We start from the raw sequence: 19,851 nt of genomic DNA on the forward strand, positions 1-19,851 counted from the left end.
CGGCCCGTACGGGCCAGGTGCGGGTCCAATGTCAATGACCCGTAGAATTTTCCGGGTCACTTTGACCCGGCTCGTTTGACCCGGACCCGTACGGGCCGGGTCAAATCCGGCCCGGCCCGCCCGTTTGCCAGGTGCCTAAGTACTATAAAACTAACGGCCTCGATTTTACATATACATGCCCCACTTAAAGACCAAAAGTTCTCTTTTACCATTGATCATAAAAGCGACTTTCTGCAGAGTCATACTGCACTAAAGCCCGTCTCTCTTTCGTGGCTCCTTCCCACTTCATTTCCGTTCATCGCGAGTTGCAAAAATGCCTCCTCGATCAACTCAGAAAAAGCTCACCAAATCGTCTCCAAAACCCTCCCCAAAAACCCTAGAAGCCCAAAACCCTAAAAAAATCAAAACTGTAATGGAAACCCCTTCCAAAGCCGAAAATCCTCCTCAAGAGATAATGCTCGAATCCACAGCCGATAATGGCGGAAAAGCGGTTTCTTCAAATGGTATTTTGCTTCTTATTTGATTGTTTTTTTTTTGTTCTCTCTGTTTTTTTTTGCTTTCTTAATAAGTTCTTATTGTAATCAGACTCAGTGGTTGTAGAAACTAGGGTTTATGAAAAAGTTGTGGAAGTAAAGAACGAGATTTTAATGGAAGACAAAGGTGGAAAAAATGTAGAAATTAGGGTTTCTGAAGAAGTATTGGGAGTGAAAAATGAGATGTTAATGGAAGAAAAAGGCGAAAAAAATGAAACCCTAAAATCCAATGAAGAAGAAGAATATGAAGAATATGAAGAATATGAAGAAGAGGAAGAGATTGAAGAAGTTGAGGAGCCTGTTAGGGAAAGGAGGAAGCAGAAAGAGTATGAGGTTTTTGTTGGGGGGTTGCATCAAGACGCTGTGGAGGAGGATTTGGAGAAGGTGTTTAAGAAGGTGGGGGAGGTTGTGGAAGTGAGGTTGGTGAGGAAGCCGCATTCTCAGAAGAATAAGGGCTTTGCTTTTGTTAGGTTTGCGACCGTTGAGCAGGCGGAGAGGGCCTTGACTGAGCTGAAAGTCACTCGGGTACGCCTTGTTCAGTGTGTTTGTTTTTCTTATCTGTTTATTGGTATTGAGTATTTTTGTAACTTGTTTTTAATGCAATCATGTATGTTTAGTGCCTTTTTTTTTGGATTTCTTTGTTCTGTATGTGAACCAGCTAATTATTTACATTGGAATTGTTGGTTGATAATGTGTTGGTCGAATAATAGGATATGATTGATTGCTGGATTTGGGTGATTCTGCTTAGGCCCTGTTCGTTTAAGATCATTGCAACCGATTGCGAAATTTTGAGTACAATAATCGGTTTAGCACTCACAATCGGTTGCCTTGATCTTAAACGAACAGGGAAGAATACTAGTAATTAGGAATTTAGTTTGTTATGTAATGTTCTGGTTAAACTTGAATCTGATGCAAAGCTTTTAAGTTTTATTTCCCCATTTATTTAAAAAAGATAACGAAATTATATTAAAAAGAAGAGAAATTTACAAAAGGTGGGCTGCTGCTGCTGCTGAGGTTGCGCCTCGTGCAAGACCTGTTGATGAACACCCGATTGAGCCAAACAGTCCGCTAAATCATCGGTGCATTTAGAGATACAATTAAATTGGATATGTCAATTTCTGCATTAGTCCCTAATGTCATTAATGTATCTCGCCAACCGCCGCGGACCCTTGATGCTACCACCGTTCGCCCAAAGAGATGGCAAGGGAGTAGTCTCATTCGTTGTACAAAAACTTTGTGTTTCTGCGCTGAAGATTTTGAGCCCGATTAGAAGAGGATTGTGTCTCCGCTTCATTTGAATTGGTTCTTCCAATTAGGCCAGAGTAGGACCAAACTGTATTCTCAGCATGGTTTCTAAAGACTCCTCCCACTCTCGTCCTGTATTGTCGAGCAAACAACCATCAAAATTTGCTTATGCCGAGTAATCTGCCAAGCAATATCCGATCCGATCGTGCACAAATAAATGGAATTGTAGAAATAAACAAGCCACAAGATGCACATACACCGTTATTTTACATGACTCAATGAAGATGCCTACTTCCACGGCCGATAACATGATCTTCTACTATGAGAAATCAAAATACGAGTATTACAATGGATCAACACAAAATCCGCAATTGCAACCCTTACCCTTCTTCTCAATCAAAACTGTACACCGAGCAACCCAAGAGAAAATCAAGAAGCAACCTGAGAGAAAACCCAAGAAGAACACAATTCCCTCTCTTTCTCTGTCACCCCACTCCAACCCCAAGAGAATAGCCTTCTCTGTACCCACCCAGGAGAAAAACCACGCTTGCATTTTTCTCTCCAACTTCTCTCAGCCGCCAACTTAGCCTCTCCTTGGTCATAGGTTTTTTTTTTGGAATGGTTAAGCATTTCATTGAAAAGGACCGAGATGGTCAAGATATACAAAGAGGGAACATAATAGAACAGAGACAATATACAAAGAAGAAAAAACAACGAAAGAATCATGGAGGGAGAAAATCACAAAGCTCTAGCAACTCCAAGTGAACTCCACTTTTAGCCAATGTATCCGCCGAAACTTTTGCCGACCTCCTAATGTGACGAAAGGTAGTGCAATCAGATCCCATAATGTCTAAGATCTCATTGAAGAAATTTGCAAACCGCCAAGGAAAGGTGCGTGAGCCGGATAACCACCGGATAATATTGAGTGAATCGCCTTCCACCACAATACGATTAATATGTTTTTATACCTAGGTTTTCCAAAACCTAAAGAACTATCCTTTCTAAGTTTAATTCCCCACTAAGTCGTGAGAAACAAGACATTATCCCAATGGCTTGATTGCATTGAATGGGTAGCCCTCCACACAGTTGATTATCTTTTTAGGAATTTTCTCCCTTGGGATCTGATTTCATTTTCTTGTGAAGTCCTAAAAAGCATAACCAAAGAATTATTTTCGAGCTCATGCCCAATGGATAATCTGTACTTTTATCTTCCAAATCAGCATTGTGAAAGAGACCTATTTATCCTTGAAAGTCCTCCTGTCTTCTCTCTCCCTCTCTCTCCCACATGCTCCATATGATTGCATAATTCATCAGCCATAGTATTATGTCCAAAGATACCAAATGGGTATATCTTCATCCAATGAACAACTCTAATATGGGCTTTAGCATAACCCTTGAAAGGCCAAACCATCTCACGGATCCAATCTTTATAAGAGAGAGGGCAGTGGATAAGGAGATGATCAACTGATTACTCCGCATTGTTGCATTGTGAACATTTGTTTGCTGGGTGAAATTCTCTTCTTTGGAGGTGATCCATTGTATTGATCTTCCTAAACATTATATCCCATGAGAAGCATTGGATACAGAGAGGAACCAGAGCCTTTCATATGTGGTGCCATCGAACCTTAAGTGTGTCCTTTGTTGTAATGAACTTGAACCTGAATCCTGGTGAAAACATTCCTTTCGGATCCTGAAACCAAATCCATTTGTCATATTCGACCTGTGGAGCATAACAATTTTCAAGAAGTGAGGGTAGACCGACCAAAACATCAAACTCAGATTCCTTCCAATTATGGTAGAACTCCCATATTGTCTCTCCCTCCCTCCCTCCCTTTCATTGTAAGAAGACACCGTCGCCCTTTTGTCCCTCACCAACCTGTAAATGCTCGGAAAGAGACTCGCAGAATGGAATCGAACCCACCCGCATATCCTACCAAAACCTTACTATATTCCTTTTCCTAATCCTATACCTTATCCCTCTGTTCAACGACTCCCCCAAACGACAGATTAGACTCCCTAGCCTCACTTCCCTCGCCTCCCATCCCATTCCTCCACATACTTGCATTGAATGCAATCGTTTTTCTACAAAGCATGTCTTTCCTCACCGCATCGCCAAAGCCATTTGCCTAATGAGGCCACATTCTTGTCTCAGATTGCCAATTCCTATCCTCCTTTCACACTGCAAATCTCTTCCCACCAAACCAAATGTTTTAATCTCTTTTTTGAATCCTTTTCTTCCCATAGAAAATCTCTTTGGAGATCCCACCAACACATCCTCCCAAAACCTTACTATATTCCTTTTCCTAATCCGATACCTTATCCCTTCGATCAAGGACTCCCCCAAATGACAGAGTAGACTGACGAGCCTCACTTCCCTCACCTCCCATCCCATTCCTCCACATACTTGCATGCCGTCATTTTTCTCCAGCGCATGTCTTTCCTCACCAAATCGCCAAAGCCATTTGCCTAATGAGGTGACTTTCCTTGTCTTCAGATTGCCAATCCCTATCCTCCTTTATCACTACAAACCTTTTCCCATCAAACCAAATGTTTTAATCTCTTTTTTGAATCCTTTCCTTCCTATAGAAAATCTCTTTGGAGCTTTTTAATTCGACTAGCAATTGTATTCGAGATTTTGACAAGCAACAAGAAATAAATAGAAAGATTAGAAAAAATTGCTTTAATAAGGGGATTTTATTAGCCAATGATAATTACAACTACTTCCACGCTGTAAGCTTGTGTTCCACTCTTTCAATAATGGGAGACCAAATTTCGTAGAAGGAATTTTGTGCCCCATGAGGAAGAACACGGTAATATAATGGAAACTTTTCCTTACTGCAACCCATGATATTAGCCATCTTGACTAATTTATCATCCTCTACCATACATCCCACCATAATGCTCTTGCATGTGTTCTTTATGTTTGATACCTTTTTCACCACGAATAATCTTGAGATTGCTGATTTGCCTTTCTTCCGCTCCACAAATGATCAAAGTATCATCTACGAATTGAAGGTCGGTGATGAACCCAATGCCATTCATCTTAGCTCCTCTAGTAAGAGCCTTTCCCCCAGCCCTACTTATAGCTTCACCCAACATGGTGAACAAGAATGGGATAAAGGGTCACCTTGTCTTAAGCAATACAAACTCTCAAAATATCCCTTTTGGCTGCCGTTGATAATAATGGAAAAATAAAATCGACGCACGATTTCACCACAATCTCCATCTACAGCCAAAACCCATATTGCCAAGCGAATATTCAGCAAACTCCCATTCTTTGTGGTCGTAGGCCTTCTCCATATCAACCTTGCAAACCATCCTTTGAAGTCCCTATTCCCACAATTGAACATTGTTGTTAGCAATAAGAACCCTATCTAAGGTCTGTCCATCTTGAAAGTAAAATTTCCTTTTTCGGGATAATTCGTTTTAGGGTTACAAAAGGTGATAATAGAGTTCAATTCTAGATTTATCCCTAGTGGAATGGGGTGCCCCTGAAAGAATTATTCCCAGATCTTTTTTAGTGTGGTTAAAAAGCACTAAAAAGAGAGTCCACAGTCAAAGATTCTTTCATTCAAATAAATGGAAGGGTGGACTAGAAGGTAGAATTCCGTAGAAACTTCTTCGATATGGAGATAGAGAGGGTGGGTGGTGTTTATGGGTACTTTGGACTCCGTTTTATCTGGCTTGAGACGGGATTTTCTCTTTCCATTCTTTCTACCAACACCTTGTGTTGGCTGCGCCTTCCTCGTCTCTGAACATGATTTGGGTTTTTTGCTCTACTAAGGGGCCGTTTGGATACGCGGATTTTAGTATCCGGGATTTCTTCAAAATTGTAGCTAAGAGACAAGAGAAGAAGCGGACCAGCGTCGTTTTTGACTCGTTTCTTGACTTGTCGCCCTTCTTTTCGTCAGCAAGAGAGTAGTAGATTCTCCCATATTTCCAGGTTTTAGAAATCTCAGGATGCATGAGAGATTTTTAAAACCTGAATTTCTCACTTAAAATCCAAGAAACACTGCCAGGACAACATACAGCAGCTTGATCATGAACCCTCTTTTACACTGTTTTCAAACTAAAAACCTGGATTCTAAAATCCGCGTATCCAAATGGCCCCTAAGAGTCTGTGCTTTTGGTTGGACTACATACCTGAAAACGATTTTGACAGCTGACCACTTGCATAGTCAAAACGTTACAATAGTCGGTTATTGCGCTCTATGCATAAAGGTGGGGAGACTGCAAACCATATCTTCATTCATTGTAGGGTGACTAGAGAGATTTGGTCCTATATTACGAATTTATTTGGAATTGCTTGGGTCTTCCCATATAAATTTACTGACCTTTTGGAAGGTTAGAGCTTTGCTTTGTGGTCCTAGAGGGATCGCACTCTGTGGATAGTGGTCCTTCTAGGTGATTTGGAAGGAGATAAATAGGCGCATCTTGAAAGTTCTGGCAAAAAATTCTTGCAATATCTATCAACATGCTTTATCGATGATTGTTCATTTGACCAGAGTTCTCTCAGGTTTTAGGGGGATATTCGAATCTACTTTGAGACGATCCTGGACGGAGCTTTGTGTCGCAAGCAAAATTGTGGTCCACACCCATACTTCTAAGTAGCCCCCACTTGCTATTGGACATATTAAGCTGAACTTTGACAAAGCTAGTATGGACAACTCGGACCCGATTAGAATTTTTTGTTGTGGTCGTAGTGGTGGGAGGAGAAGAGAGGGGGGGGGGGGGGGGGGGGGCTGGCTTTGAAATGAGTGTGGTGATACTGAGTGGGCTTACTTTTGGCCTATTGGAGAGAAGAATACGAACAGCGGTCAATTGCAAGTTTTACTGACCGAAATCCTTAAGGTGGATCCGAGGGACCTCAACAATTTGATCTTGGAAAGCAACCTGCTTAATGTTATTAGGTGGTTGAACCTTGTGGCTGGTTATCAATGGAGATTTGAAGATCCTATTGAAAGGACCGTGGATCATACTAAGGGTCACCCAGTAATATTTCAGCATGTTAGACGCTTGGCCAATAGTGAGGCCGACTGCTCACTCGCAGTGAGGTGGGCATTGCTTAATTTAGAGTTTTTCCCTTTCCTCTTGGAGGTTTTGTTATTTTTTGTTTCTCCTTTTTCTGTTTGTATGTTGACCATCTTAGTCCCCTGGGCTTTGCCCTCTACTCATTGCCACAAAAAAAAATTCCCCATCACATTCATAAACCTCATTGCGAATGTTTTGGCATTGATTTTGTATCAACTTCCCACAAGGTTTATGTTGATTCAGGACTACCAACAATAGGTAATTTCCAGTAACGAACAGTCTTAGAGAATGGATCTAGGCAATCCAACTGTAATCTGATCTGTTATGTAAGTTAAAGACTTAAAGGTAATGGATGAAAATGTAGTTCAGATTGGAATAGGGTAAAGGAAATTAGCTACGCATGTTGTAGGGATCTGATCTTATAGTCTAAGGCGGTCTGATGTGCAGGAATTAGGGACTGTTGCCGGGTTTTATTGACTGTCACAGATGGTATGGGACGGTTATGGAGCGAAGGGGGCCGGAAATTGCCGCAGTTAATATGGTTGGAATTGTGAACTCTTGTGGGTGAATAGGGAAGAGCTTAAAAGGGTTCCAGGGGCTGTTTTAGGACTGTCTGCAGGTGGCTTGTTAAATAGTCTAAACACTGCAGATGTACTATTGCTAGTTGGGTTTTAGCGGATCTGATACTGTATTGAAGATCATCACAGATCTGGGAGTTGACAGTGTTCAAATGGTTTCTTGAGGTCGCAGGACATCAAGGGTATAAGATGGAGAATCGGCCCTAAGGATGGTGTGCAAAGATGGGGATTTCTGGGAAGTCAAAGATATGGGTTTTTAATTGAGCTCTGCAGTTCGTAGGTTGAGGTGATGGCTTGTCTGAATGGGAGATGGGAGGAAGGATTTAAAAGCTCAAGGGAGCATGTGTAACTGCCGCAAGATTGCAAGTAAGCAAACACAAAATGAAAAGAATTTTGGTAGATAAAGATAGAGAAAAAAAAGGAGGAATACCCATGTGGGGTCTTTCTTAGGCTAGGTGAAATAAAAAAATGAAGAGAATATGAGAAGATAGAGAAAAAGAGAGGAATACCCATGTGGCGTCTCTCCCAGTCTAGGTGAACACCATAGGTCTATAATATTTATAGACCCTTGGTACATGACTTGCTAAAAAAAAACTCCTAAACCAATTTAGAAACTAGAATCCTATTTTGAATTTGTAGTTTTTAAATAAATCAACTTACAATCCAAAGTAACCACTTACTAAAAAGCAACAACTCCAAAATGGAAACTACACAAGGACTCTTGAATCAACTTAAAGCAATAATTAAAATAGAAACTAATCCTAACATGACTTGATTTGAACTCTGAAATTTAGACTGAAGCAAAAAGGAAACAATCATCTTCACTTTATCAACAAGATATTAATTAGGATCTTTTCATTTAAAGAAATCCCCAAATTAGAGAAAGCCAAGCTTATGCAACCAGTTATGTATCAATCATCTGTATTGATCCACCATAAGTTGCTGCATGTATGTTCATATTGACTCCATCTATCTACTATTCATGCATTATTAAGTTTCCTGATGTTAATCTGTGCAGCGTCTTGCTCTCGGAAAATTACCCTTCATTTTTCTTAATCTTTTATGCATAATGCTCCATGTTCTTGGAGATTCCTTCGAATTCCACTGTAAATTTATTTTACTTTTTGAGTGCATCAATTTTTGCAGGTGAGAGGTAAGGTCTGTGGAGTAACAAGAAGAAATGACAATGAAACGCTCCATCTACGGAACATATGCACATCATGGACTCAGGATGATGTATATTTCTAATCATCTTCCTTACTATTCTTATTTTCAATCATACATGTTACTTTTAGGGGCCATTTGGATACGCGGATTTTAGAATCTTGGATTTCCTCAGAATCCTGGATGGCAGACAAGGGATGAAGGAGACCGTCCCGTCGTTTTCTGATTTCTCACCCCTCTTTTCGTTGAGCGAGAAAGTTGGAGATCGTCCTAAATTCAGGTTTTAGAAATCTCGAGATAAGGGAGGGATTTCTAAAACCTGGATTTCTTACTTAAAATCCAGGTTAATGGGTTGTAAAATCCAGAATTTTACACCACTTTCAAACTAAAACCTGGATTCTAAAATCCACGCATCCAAGCCCCTTAACATTTTCAACACTTTGTTGTACAGGTGCCTCATGCTTTCCCTTTTTCTGTGGGAATTTAAGGCATAACTGCAGTTGTTTATGAGTCTTCTTGTTGTTTTCCACAGCTCGTAGAAAAACTGAAAGCTTATGACTTACACAACCTAGAGGAAGTTCATTTGATGGAAGACCCTACAAATAAAGGAAAGAATAGAGGCTATGCATTTCTTGATTTCGGCACTCATTCGGATGCAGTGGCTGCCTGTACTAAACTACAAAAACGAGATGTTTTCCTTGGTACAGATATCAGAGCAGAGGTTGCTTTTTCAAATAAGCCAGATGCGGAGGTTATGGCTCAGGTATGGATTTCTTTTCTAACATGTTCCGTGGTAGACTTTTCCTGTAATTTGAATTCTCAAAAAATCTTTGTTTCCATCAAAAAAATTCCCCCGGGCTTACCTGATGCGTGTGGTTTACGGGTGATTGCGCGCATCCGTAGGGAATAGTTCTGCCCTAAAAATTGGGGTGGGGATACCCTATGTCATAAAAAAAAAGGTTTTTGTTTTCCAACGTGTTCTGTGGTGCATTTTGCCTGTAATTTTGATTGATATATTGCCCTTGCTGCAGGTCAAATCTGTTTTCCTGGATGGTTTGCCTTCTAATTGGGACGAAGCCCATGTCCGCGAGCTGTTCAATAAGTATGGTGAAATTGAAAATATAGAACTTGCTCGCAATATGCCTACTGCCAAACGCAAGGATTTTGGTTTTATCTGCTTTAAAACTCGGGATTCAGCATTGACTTGCATTGAAGACGTCAATAAAGTTGGTGTTGTTGATGGAACTCAAAAGGTGTTGTGTGCTTTGAACTTGACGCCGTTGTACATTCCATCTGCTCTATACTTATGTGTTGTTCTTATGTGCTGGAATTATAGGTGTCAGTAAAGGCTACTCTACGGAAACCTTTGCTAAAAAGGCCGCCACCAATGCTTATGGGTGGTTGGAGAGGTTACGATAGTAAAATCCGTGGTGGGAGGTGGGTACAACCACGTGGAACTGGACGCTCTTACCCTAGTAGGCCAAGCAGAAGCCGTGAATTTGGTAGGTTTGATGGAATTGGTCGATCCCCATATGTAGATGATGAATTTGAAACAGCAGTGCCTCGTATGGGGAGATATGGTGCTCGGCTTGAGAGGGAGTCTATCAGGCGATTACCTGGTAAACCGGTTCTTCCCTGGGACCATCCTCGGCCCCATATTTCAATTTTAAGCTTCTATTATAGAAGGAGTGCCCTTATCAAATTAAGGCAAAACATTAAAGTATTTTTAGGTGTCCTTATCAAACTTACTAACCATAGTAAGCTTGTATTTACTAAAAATAACTACTTGCAGCTCCCGCAGCAGCTCACAGCAGATCTAGAGATCCATATTTTGAGAGCAGTTCATCAGGTAGACATATACCGAGGAGTGATCGAGATTTTTCACCTTCCTATTCTGGGCGTCCTTCTCGCGGGCTATACTATGATGATGGTTACGATCCTCGGTTTGAGTATTATGAGAATCGTTCTACTGCCGCTTATGATTACCCTGCTCCCTCCGGATCAAAACGCTCGTTTTCCACCCTAGTAAGTTTCATAAGTTCCTGGTGTTGGTTTTGCAGTTTCCAAATTTTGTTTTGTTGGAGCAGTTCAGTAATGAGTTTTCTTTAGGAGGAGGACCTGCCGGTATCATATTCCCTTACAAGACGTGCTAAACGTGGGTTAGATTTGGAGTTGGATGCTTATCCACAGCAAAGTGTTTCTGCGTACGATGAATATTCAAGGTAAAGTTTGGTTTTCGACAATGACACTGGAATAATATCTGCATGTCCATTGATCATATCTAGGGGTGCAACTCGGGTTGGGTTGGATCGGGTTGAGGCCAACCCTAGCCCAACCCGAGATAGCATTCCCTCAACCCTAACCCGACCCAACCCGAGCCTCGGGTTGAGGATGGTGTACCCTAACCCAACCCGCTTCTAAATCTCTCAAACCTAACCCAACCCATCTAACCCGAAATCAGGTCGGGTTGGGTTCAGGTTCACCTAGTGCCAAACAGAAAAATACAAGAAAAAAACATAACCCAAAGAAAATCAAGATAACATTGGAAGACGGAGGTTGGGTTCGGGCCGGGTCGGGTTGTCAAGGCCTCAACCCTAATCCAAACCCAAAATTAAATCGGACTGGCTTTTCCCAACCCTAACCCAACCCAACCTGAGGAAATGTCCTACCCAACAGAAGCCAAAATCGGGTTGAGCCCGACCCAAATTGCACCCCTAATCTTATGCTGATGCCTTTGATGTTTCAACAGGATTTTGCCAGATGACCCTTTAGATTATGACCGGAGAGGGTATCCAAGCCGGAGTTATGGAAGGGGTTATCTGTCTAGAAGTGGTGCCTCTAGATCTTTCTACTGAACTGCGATGATGCCCATGTTATGTCTCACGCCTTCTCTCTCTCTGTGGTATGCGCTTCCTGCCATTTCGGGTTTTGAACTCCATGTTTATCTCTGCATTGCAAGGTTGCATGGGAGCACTGGTTTCTGAATCAACTGGGTGAAATTAACTCCAGTTGAATTCCTTCTAATCACGTGAAAGTAATTCTAGGGTATCATTTTAAACTTTTCTCTTAATAACTTAGTTGTTGGATCTGCAACAAGTTACTTCGAGTGTCTCTCTTTTATACATGTTACTTTTGCTGTATTTGTTGTTATTTTGTTGAGCAACTGATACCAAATAGTAGATTGTGCTTGGCAATCCTCCCCCCCCCCCCCCCCCCCCCCTTTATTTTTTTTCTCTTTTTCTGAAGGCTCTGTTCACTCGCGTTCCCGGGACACCAAATTCCGGGAGAACACCTCCATTTTTCCCGAGAAAGCTAAAATTCGCATGTTCACTGGTCTACACGGGATTTTGAAGGAGCATAGGTGGAAATGTCACATCTGACATGGAATTTGGGAAAAATGATGTGGAAATGAGTCTTTTCTCACAAGTGTGAGATTCATTTTCCCTTTATTTTGGTCGGATTTGCTTTCCCAGGAAAACTAGCGAAAAAGTGGGCAAGCAGTTTCTCGGGAAACCTTTTCCTGCACAGTTCCTGCGCAAGTGAACAGGCGCGGGAAACTTTTTCCTGCACAGTTTCCCTGGATTTCTTTTCCTAATGCCACGTTAGATTCCTGAGAAACCTTTACTTTTCCTTTCCCGAGGAAACAAGTGAACATAGCCAAAGATTAGGAACCACTATTTTCTCTGTGGCTGTTTTGAATCATCACCATTTCATAGTGAATTCTGTGGGTCTTCACCATTTTGGACCGGAACTTATAGGGGCCGTTTGGTTATCAATATTTTTTGTATCAATATTTTAAAATCTTTGATGTCCTCAAATTCTTGGATAGAGACGAGGGAAGGAGACCGTTCGTCATTTTCTGATTTCCCGCCTCTTTTTTCATTGAGCAAGAGATTAGGTGATCGTCCCAGGTTTTCAAGTTATAGAAATCTCAGGATGGGGGTGAAATTTCTAAAGCCTGGATTTCTTACTTAAAATCCAAGGTAATGGATTGTAAAATCCAGAATTTTACACTGCTTTCAAACTAAAACCTGGATTCTAAAATCCACTTATCCAAACAGCCCCTTGGGGTATCTTCAATGTCTGATTTTACAGTCAGATATTGGAGATTGTGTGGCATTATAGCTGGGAAACTCATGCCTTGTAGGTGATTTTGTTTGGGACATTCTTTAGTAGCCCAGGAACTTTCTACTAAACTAGCAGTTCTTGCTTTTGAAACTCTTCATACTGAGTTAGGTCCTTTATTTTCTTTAGTTAATATAACGAGATTTAGAACACCTTTTCTGTAAGCTATTAAGTTCTCAATAAGTAATTTATTAAATTTAAGGAAATGATATTGGCACTTCTTTTTTTTATGGTTATGCTTTTATAGTTAGCTATTGAAGACTTTCAGTTTCCAAAAAGCTATAAAATCAAGTGAGGAATGCCATTATCAAGACAAGTGTGTCCGAACAGCACCTGTTTTGGAAAATGATATTAGACTTGTTCTGTTTATAGCATTCCTTAATCCCTTGATTGGCTGTTGGTACATTCGACAGCTAATTAGAACATTGCAAAACGAAGAAAAAAAAGTTATTATTAAGTAGGAAGTGCCAATATCACCAGCACCCTTCTTACACTAGCCATGTTTGGCAACAATGAATTTTTTTTCATGATAAATTAGTTTAACAAGGGGCGAGAAAGACGTAGGGCGCGCGCGGGAGAGGTAGACTTATGAATATTAATTTAACTAATTATTTTAATTTATTAACATGGATCACGGCAAGCACTTAGTATAGGCAATAATAAGAACATATCACCAATTATTAGCGGGCATTGATAAATCGGCCCCAAATATCTTAAATCGACCCTCTTTGTGTCTTTCTCTCTGGACCTTATTAGCATGCATAAATCAACATAGACTCAACATATCTATAAAATATTGACTGAAAGGCCATTGTGTGTGCGTAATGCAGGGGGAGTGAAAATATCATCGCCCTGTTGGAAATATTAATACCATTCTTCTTAGAAAGGGATTTGCTAGGGACCATTGCAGAAGGAATTTCGCGGAACTGCTGTTGCATCAGAGTGTGTATTCCCCTTTAAAAGGTCAGTGTGCATTCCCTTTAAAAAAAAGCTTGAATATTATTGGAGGAATGAAAGAAGCAAGGGCCATCTTTATGCAATGGCTAAAGAAGGGCCCTTGAATAGATCCACGTCATTATGTGCAACCGGATTTAGTTTCTCAACTGACTTTTAAAATGACGTGGATCTATTCAAGGACCTTCTCTTGCCCTTGCATAAAGAGGTCCTTTGTATCTATCATTCCTCATATTATTATTAGGGCGTCAATGATAAATTCGCACCTCCTGTAGGATAATTCACACCCTATAAAGGAGGATATGTGACAGACGTTAACACTTTTTAACGCTACAGGGGTGCGAATTATCCTACAGCGGGGTGCAAATTTATCATCACCCATACTTAGACCTGGCAAGAAGTGACCTGGACCCGCGGGTAGACCCGGCCCACCCGTATTTTCAAGGGTACGGATCACTCATTCGTGACCCATTTGAAAACGACCCGCGGGTGCCCGTAGAGAAATGAAACAAGGTTTTATTTTGGGCTTTTTACCGTAATTGTCATGTTTTAATGCATTTTCTTTGTAGTTTTTTTCGTAGTTTTCATATAAAGGTACCTCAGTACTTTTTTCACTAGTTTTTCTACTCTCTAGCCCTTTTTCTATAATTTTTTTCCAAAACTTAGGACTTGCGGCATAATTACTATGATTATTATTATGCTAGCCACCTTTGCAGGAGTGGTACTTCGGTGCAGTTTTCATCACGTCAAGAATAAGATAAATCTCTCAAAAAGTCTAAATGGCTAACATCAAAAGATGGGCGAGAAGTAGCCTTCGGCGAAGGTGGCTAGCAAATACCTATAAAAACAACAAGAATCTTAAAAAAACAGAAAAAAACAAAAAATTACCAAAAAAACAGGTGACCCGTGGGTCCACCCGGCCTGTACGGGTGGCGTCCGGGTCAACCATTTGTGACCCGTAACTTTCCGGGTCATATTTTGACTCGGCCCGGCCCACCTGTTTGCGAGGTCTACCCATACTATATTACTATTCTTCTTCTACGAAAAGTAAATATTAGTGGGTCGAAAATTATACATCAATCTTGTGTGGGCCTACAAGATCAACGGTTCAAATCACCCAACACATGTACCGTGAACGGTGGTGTGGCACACAAGAAAAAACTGTTTTTCAATTACAATACTAACCCTAATTTCCCAAGAATACGAATAGGGCTGGCAATTTCACTCGTTAAAACGGGGATCTGCCACGCCTCGTCCTGAACGGGGAGGGGATTCCCCGGCTTGGAGAGGGGACGGGGTCTTAACCGAAGCGGGGACGGGGCGGGGATGGAGATGGCCCTGCCCGTTTTTATATGCAAGCCATTATCAATATCCTCTTATTTTAGTATTGTTTTAGTGTTTTTTAAGTTAACAGAAAATATTTTTTTTATGCTAGTAATATTGGCACTACCATATTTTGATAAGTGCACAAACACAGCTTGTCGTTTTCTTTTTTTGGGGTGTTAAAAAGCTTCTTTGAGGTGAGGATTTTTGTGTGAGGCGGGGATGGGGAATGGTCTTTCCCGCGGGGACGGGAATGCAACATCCGGCCCGGGCCGCCCCGTCGCCAGCCCTAAATACGAAAGTGTGAAATGGTCAATAATTTAAGCCTTAGGGTATAATTAGTAACTAATGTCCTCAGATTTTTCTACACACTTCTCGGGCGGCGCCCCTTTCAACTCGTTATTCCCTTTGAACAAACAAAAGCTCTCTCCTCTTTTCTTCTCCTTTCCTCTCGCTCCGAGAGAAAAAAAATCCTAACCCTAAAAAGGAGGAGAGAAGAGAAAAACGAAAAAAAAACCCTAACCCTAGAAAAACCAGAGCTATCACAAATGGCAGATTCAAGATCTGATCGAGACGATAACAACAGCCATGTCCGTCTTTACAACCCATACAAAGATCTCCAAATCCCAATCTCAAACCCTTACAAAATCCCAACCACACCTGAATTCCTCTTCGAAGAAGAATCTCTCAGGCAACGTCGATCCTGGGGAGAAAACCTAACATACTACACCGGCACCGGATACCTCGCCGGAGCAATCTCCGGTGCCGGAAAAGGCCTCATTGAAGGGGTTAGGGCATCAGAAGAAGGAGACACGACAAAACTCCGCGTAAATCGGATTCTCAACGCGTCCGGTCATTCTGGGCGGAAGTTTGGAAATCGAGTCGGAGTTTTAGGGTTGCTTTATGCTGGATTGGAGAGTGGGATTGTTTATGTGAGAGATACTGATGATGTTATGAACAGTGTTTTGGCTGGGCTTGGGACTGGAGCTCTGTTTAAGGCTGCGTCGGGCCCACGGTCTGCGGCTGTTGCGGGTGCTATTGGTGGGCTTGCGGTTGGAGCCGTGGTTACAGCGAAGCAATTGGTGAAGAGATATGTGCCTATTTAGGGTTTGGTTCTATTTGGACTCTCTCTCCCTTTTTGTTGGGTTTTTTCTGATATCATTCTTCTGCACTGTTGAAAGATATATATATGTTCCATTTTTTTTTCTTTTTTTCCCCCTTTTTCGCTATGTGCAACTGTGGAATGTGCGGATGCTGAATATTTACAGCTAAAGGCGTTTAATTATATGCTTATCATTGTCTGGCGCTCTTAATAATTCGCATTTCGTGAATTTATTGTGGCTTTGCTTGTTTTGTTTCTTAAATTTTGTTGGATTTTTTTTTTTTTTGAATGTTAGATTATATGTGGATTCTTGTTTCTGATTGGGCAATCTTTGAAATAGGAGGCTGTGCATACAAGTCTTATGTTCTCTGCCGTAACGATTGGGACACCTTTATGATTTTAGGAATCCTTGACAAAATCTGTTCTATGAATTTATTGTACCTTTGCTTGTTTTGCTTCTTAATTTTTTTCTTTTGAATGTTAGATTATATGTGAATTGTTGTTTCATATTGGGCAATCTTTGAAATAGTAGGCTGTGCGTACAAGTTTTTTGTTCCTCACATCCTGATGATTTGGACACCACTCTGATTTTAGGAATCCTTCACAAAATCTATTCTACCCGATAGGTGTAGGCGTGTAGTTTTGATCTTTCTAGGATAGCCCATCGAAAGAATTTGTTTTGGGCTCATTCAAGGGTTTTGGTACTTTAGTAGCTGGAATTTCAAGAGAAGCAATGATTGATGCTTTTGGAGATGCTCTAAGGGATCCTTATCAGCTTTGGAAATGATCATTTTCTTCCCTGGTTGATATACTGGTTGTCATTAGATAATTTCTTTCTACCACTTGGTGGAATGTTTTTTGATGTGTGATGCAGGTGAAGTTACCAAGAATGTTCTGTTTGTCTCCGTGAAAGAAATCTCTTATTTTCTTAACTTCAATTTTCGTCATCTTATCTGTACCTTACATTTCAAGCATCAAATCTTGTGCCTTTTTCTTGATTTTGGTATCATTAGAAAGGTTTTTCGATACCTTTCTAACGAGCCGAAGATCACGAGATTCGGATGTGATTTGAGAAAGTTATGGGCATTTTACGATAACGATTTATGCCAATTATGAGATTTCTATTTTAGGGATATTTTATTCAAGTTTTAACTTTTATTTAGCTTAATTTAGATTGATAGACGGTTGAGATTAATTGCTTAGGCCTAAAGTTAACTCTTAGGGTTTCTTTTCTTATAAATAGATATCATCGAAGCAATGTAATGTGGTTCTGTGAATTATTGAATGAAAATTGGCCTTTAGGGTTTTCAAGTTCTTTGAGAACTTCGAGCATTTTCAGTTTCGCTCTGAGAAACTTGACTTCGATGGGATCGGAGTAAATCTCATCCCCTTTGACGACGATGCGCGTCAAAATGCGTCCAAGAAAAATCCTTGTCGGCTCGGCGCGGACGTGGTTGGGTACTCGGTTGACGTAGTTATAACTCGGGAGAGTTAAAGGAGTTTTTATCGACTCCGTAGGACAAAACACAGAATGCAGCCAAGGGAAAAAAGGGAGTCGACTTGGGGGAGTCCACGATGATGTGATGTGAGTTTTAAAAGTATGAATGACTGTATATATCTCTCAAAAAATGAAAATGACCGTATATGCAACATGCCACTGCATCATTTGTTGTTTAATATAATGAGTGGGTTATTTTTCTATGTAAATATCACACCTGGAGAGTGGATGATCTAAGTGGGTCTTAGAGGTATGTGGGCCTAGATCAAGGGGTCTGATATGCAAGATAATCTTTCGCATGTGTGCATGTGAAAAGAATAAGATATGCATCAATGGGATGAGGTGGTATGACACATCTACGTGGAGGAGGTCTATCCCCTATTTTTGTTGGATTGAGTTTCTCCTTTCTTATTTCGTGGGGAGGAGTAAATATCTCTATTTCCTATTTCAAGGAGAAAAATATCTCAATCTCCTATTTTGTAGGAGGGGAGAAAGAGAATTGAAACTTACTATTTTTAGTAAGTACACAACTTACTATTTTTAATAAGTATGCAAATAAGGATGGAAGGGAATTCCCTACGATTAGAAGTAAGGGGCATTTATGTCAACAAGGATTAAAGAAGGGATTGAAGAGGGCACTTGGAGGATACCCACATCTTGAGTGTTAGAAGTAGATAAATTTTTTCTGAAATGGAGGTATCGTACACTGGGATGTAGATCTGTGAGTGAGGATAATTTCTCCCATGTCTCCCATGTCTTTTCACCTTTGTTCATTTTTTTAGGTTGGGAAGATAGATGATTATTGTTTAGTCTTTCTCATTATTTAAAGAGTCTTTAGAAGTGTTTAAATGCCCCATGAGCGTGGAACAAACAGCGCAGATACAAAGGCAATTCCTTTTGAGGGTGACCATATGAAAAGAGGAAAATGCATCTAGTGGTGTGGAAGGAGGTACGCAAGCTGATTAAGGCAGGGGGTGGTCTACGGATCGGAAGGGTAAGGGAAGTAAATAAAGTATTGCTAGGGAAGTGGTTTTGGAGGTTTGGAGAAGAATCCAATCATTTATGGGTGTAATTGAAGGCAAGTATGTCGGTTTGGGGGGATTCTAAGCCAAAGTCACAAATTTAATAAAGGGGTCAGATTTAGTGTATATTCGAGAGGATACAATTTTGTCTCACAAGTGGTGTGGGTAGAGGCCCCGTTGAAAGAATCTTTTCCCGATATATATGTAGTGGTGTTGGATAAGGAGGCAGTGATGTTGGATAAGGAGGCCTGGGTCAAAGACTGCCTTGATCGAGGGGAGAATGGCATCTCTTGGAAGATTAATCTGAGAAGAAATTTCTTCGATAGAGAACGGGACCGAATGGTGAGGTTATTGGAAGTTTTGGATCTGCTTGAGGGTTGCTATATGAAAAATTCTTGAGGGAATGATAGGGTTTGGATCTGGTGTTCTTCTGGGATGTTTATTATCAAATCATTCTACAATCAGATTACATCTAACTCTGCATCTTTGTTTGCAGCCAGAGTGTGGAGCATACCAGCCCTGCCAAGAGTATATGCATTTGGTTGGATTGAGGTCCTAGATAAAATTCTCAGTGGGCCACCTTCATAATCCACACGTAGACTATCGATCATTGCGCTTTATGTCTAGAAGCGAGGGAATTAGTGGATCATATTCCTACATTGCAAAATCACTAGATATATTTGGACCTAAATGCTCAGCAGATTTGGAATGATTTGGGTATTCCCATCAAAACTCTCGGATCTACTGGATAGTTGGTCCTTTACCCTGTGGTGAACGAAAGATATTGCTGGCCAATATTTGGGTTCTAGGGAAAGAGAGAGATATGCGAGAGTGTTTTTAGGGGCATCGTAAAAGGACCCGAGCAGCACATATACACAAAGGCAATCATGCTTACCATATCGAGCCAGGGCTCTTCCTAGCTTTCGGTTTGTATCTGCCTATGATCTTTGCCATGGGTGGAGAGGTGTGCACAAGTGGTGAGGAAAGGTTGCCCATTTCCCAAAGCTGGGAGCCTCCTCCACAGAGATACTTAAAGCTGAGTTTTGATGGCTCAAGCATTGGGAATCTTGGTCCAGCTGGAATAGGTTGTCTCCTCAGGGATGAAAGTGAAGCTGTGAAGTGGGCTTACACAGGTCCTATTGGGATAGTTGACTCCAATGAGGTAGAGATTAGAGCGGTTCTTCAAGGAATCCGGCTAATCATGCCAAGCACCCTTTGATCAAGTGATGGTGGGAGGTGATTCAATCAATGTTATGAAATGGCTAAAGGGAAGCCT

General features: G+C 40.9%; 2 protein-coding genes across 4 annotated transcripts; both read left to right on the forward strand.

The window, feature by feature from the left end:
• Nucleotides 1-237: 237 nt before the first annotated feature.
• On the forward strand, nt 238-11,651 carry LOC143886548 (uncharacterized). 3 transcript variants are annotated; one of them, XM_077390571.1, is made up of 9 exons: nt 238-503; nt 586-1,058; nt 8,534-8,623; nt 9,084-9,314; nt 9,583-9,804; nt 9,888-10,053; nt 10,344-10,576; nt 10,661-10,773; nt 11,301-11,651. In XM_077390571.1, the coding sequence occupies exons 1-9, from the start codon at nt 314-316 to the stop codon at nt 11,404-11,406; spliced, it is 1,824 nt and encodes a 607-aa protein (XP_077246686.1). In that variant the 5' UTR covers nt 238-313; the 3' UTR covers nt 11,407-11,651. The 3 variants fall into 3 exon arrangements, with proteins under 3 accessions (XP_077246686.1, XP_077246685.1, XP_077246684.1); XM_077390570.1 differs by having other exon boundaries at nt 601-1,058; nt 9,888-10,170; XM_077390569.1 differs by having other exon boundaries at nt 239-503; nt 9,888-10,170.
• Nucleotides 11,652-15,308: 3,657 nt separating this feature from the next.
• On the forward strand, nt 15,309-16,249 carry LOC143886549 (mitochondrial import inner membrane translocase subunit TIM23-1-like). Its single transcript, XM_077390574.1, has one exon. It carries the CDS (start codon nt 15,502-15,504, stop codon nt 16,057-16,059), a length of 558 nt encoding a protein of 185 aa, XP_077246689.1. The 5' UTR covers nt 15,309-15,501; the 3' UTR covers nt 16,060-16,249.
• The last annotated feature ends 3,602 nt before the right edge of the window (nt 16,250-19,851 follow it).

The sequence above is a fragment of the Tasmannia lanceolata genome, unplaced genomic scaffold, assembly GCF_043159265.1.
Source record: "Tasmannia lanceolata isolate RefF3 unplaced genomic scaffold, GAP_Taslan_0.1 ptg000011l, whole genome shotgun sequence".
NCBI lineage: Eukaryota > Viridiplantae > Streptophyta > Magnoliopsida > Canellales > Winteraceae > Tasmannia > Tasmannia lanceolata.

Bases quoted from the DNA above. Each gene is read 5' to 3' on its own strand.
- LOC143886548 (XM_077390569.1), top strand. From the start codon at position 314: ATGCCTCCTCGATCAACTCAGAAAAAGCTCACCAAATCGTCTCCAAAA. The intron at 1,059-8,533 runs GTACGCCTTGTT...CAATTTTTGCAG, and splicing joins CTGAGCTGAAAGTCACTCGG to GTGAGAGGTAAGGTCTGTGG. The intron at 10,171-10,343 runs GTAAACCGGTTC...AACTACTTGCAG, and splicing joins GTCTATCAGGCGATTACCTG to CTCCCGCAGCAGCTCACAGC.
- LOC143886549 (XM_077390574.1), top strand. From the start codon at position 15,502: ATGGCAGATTCAAGATCTGATCGAGACGATAACAACAGCCATGTCCGT.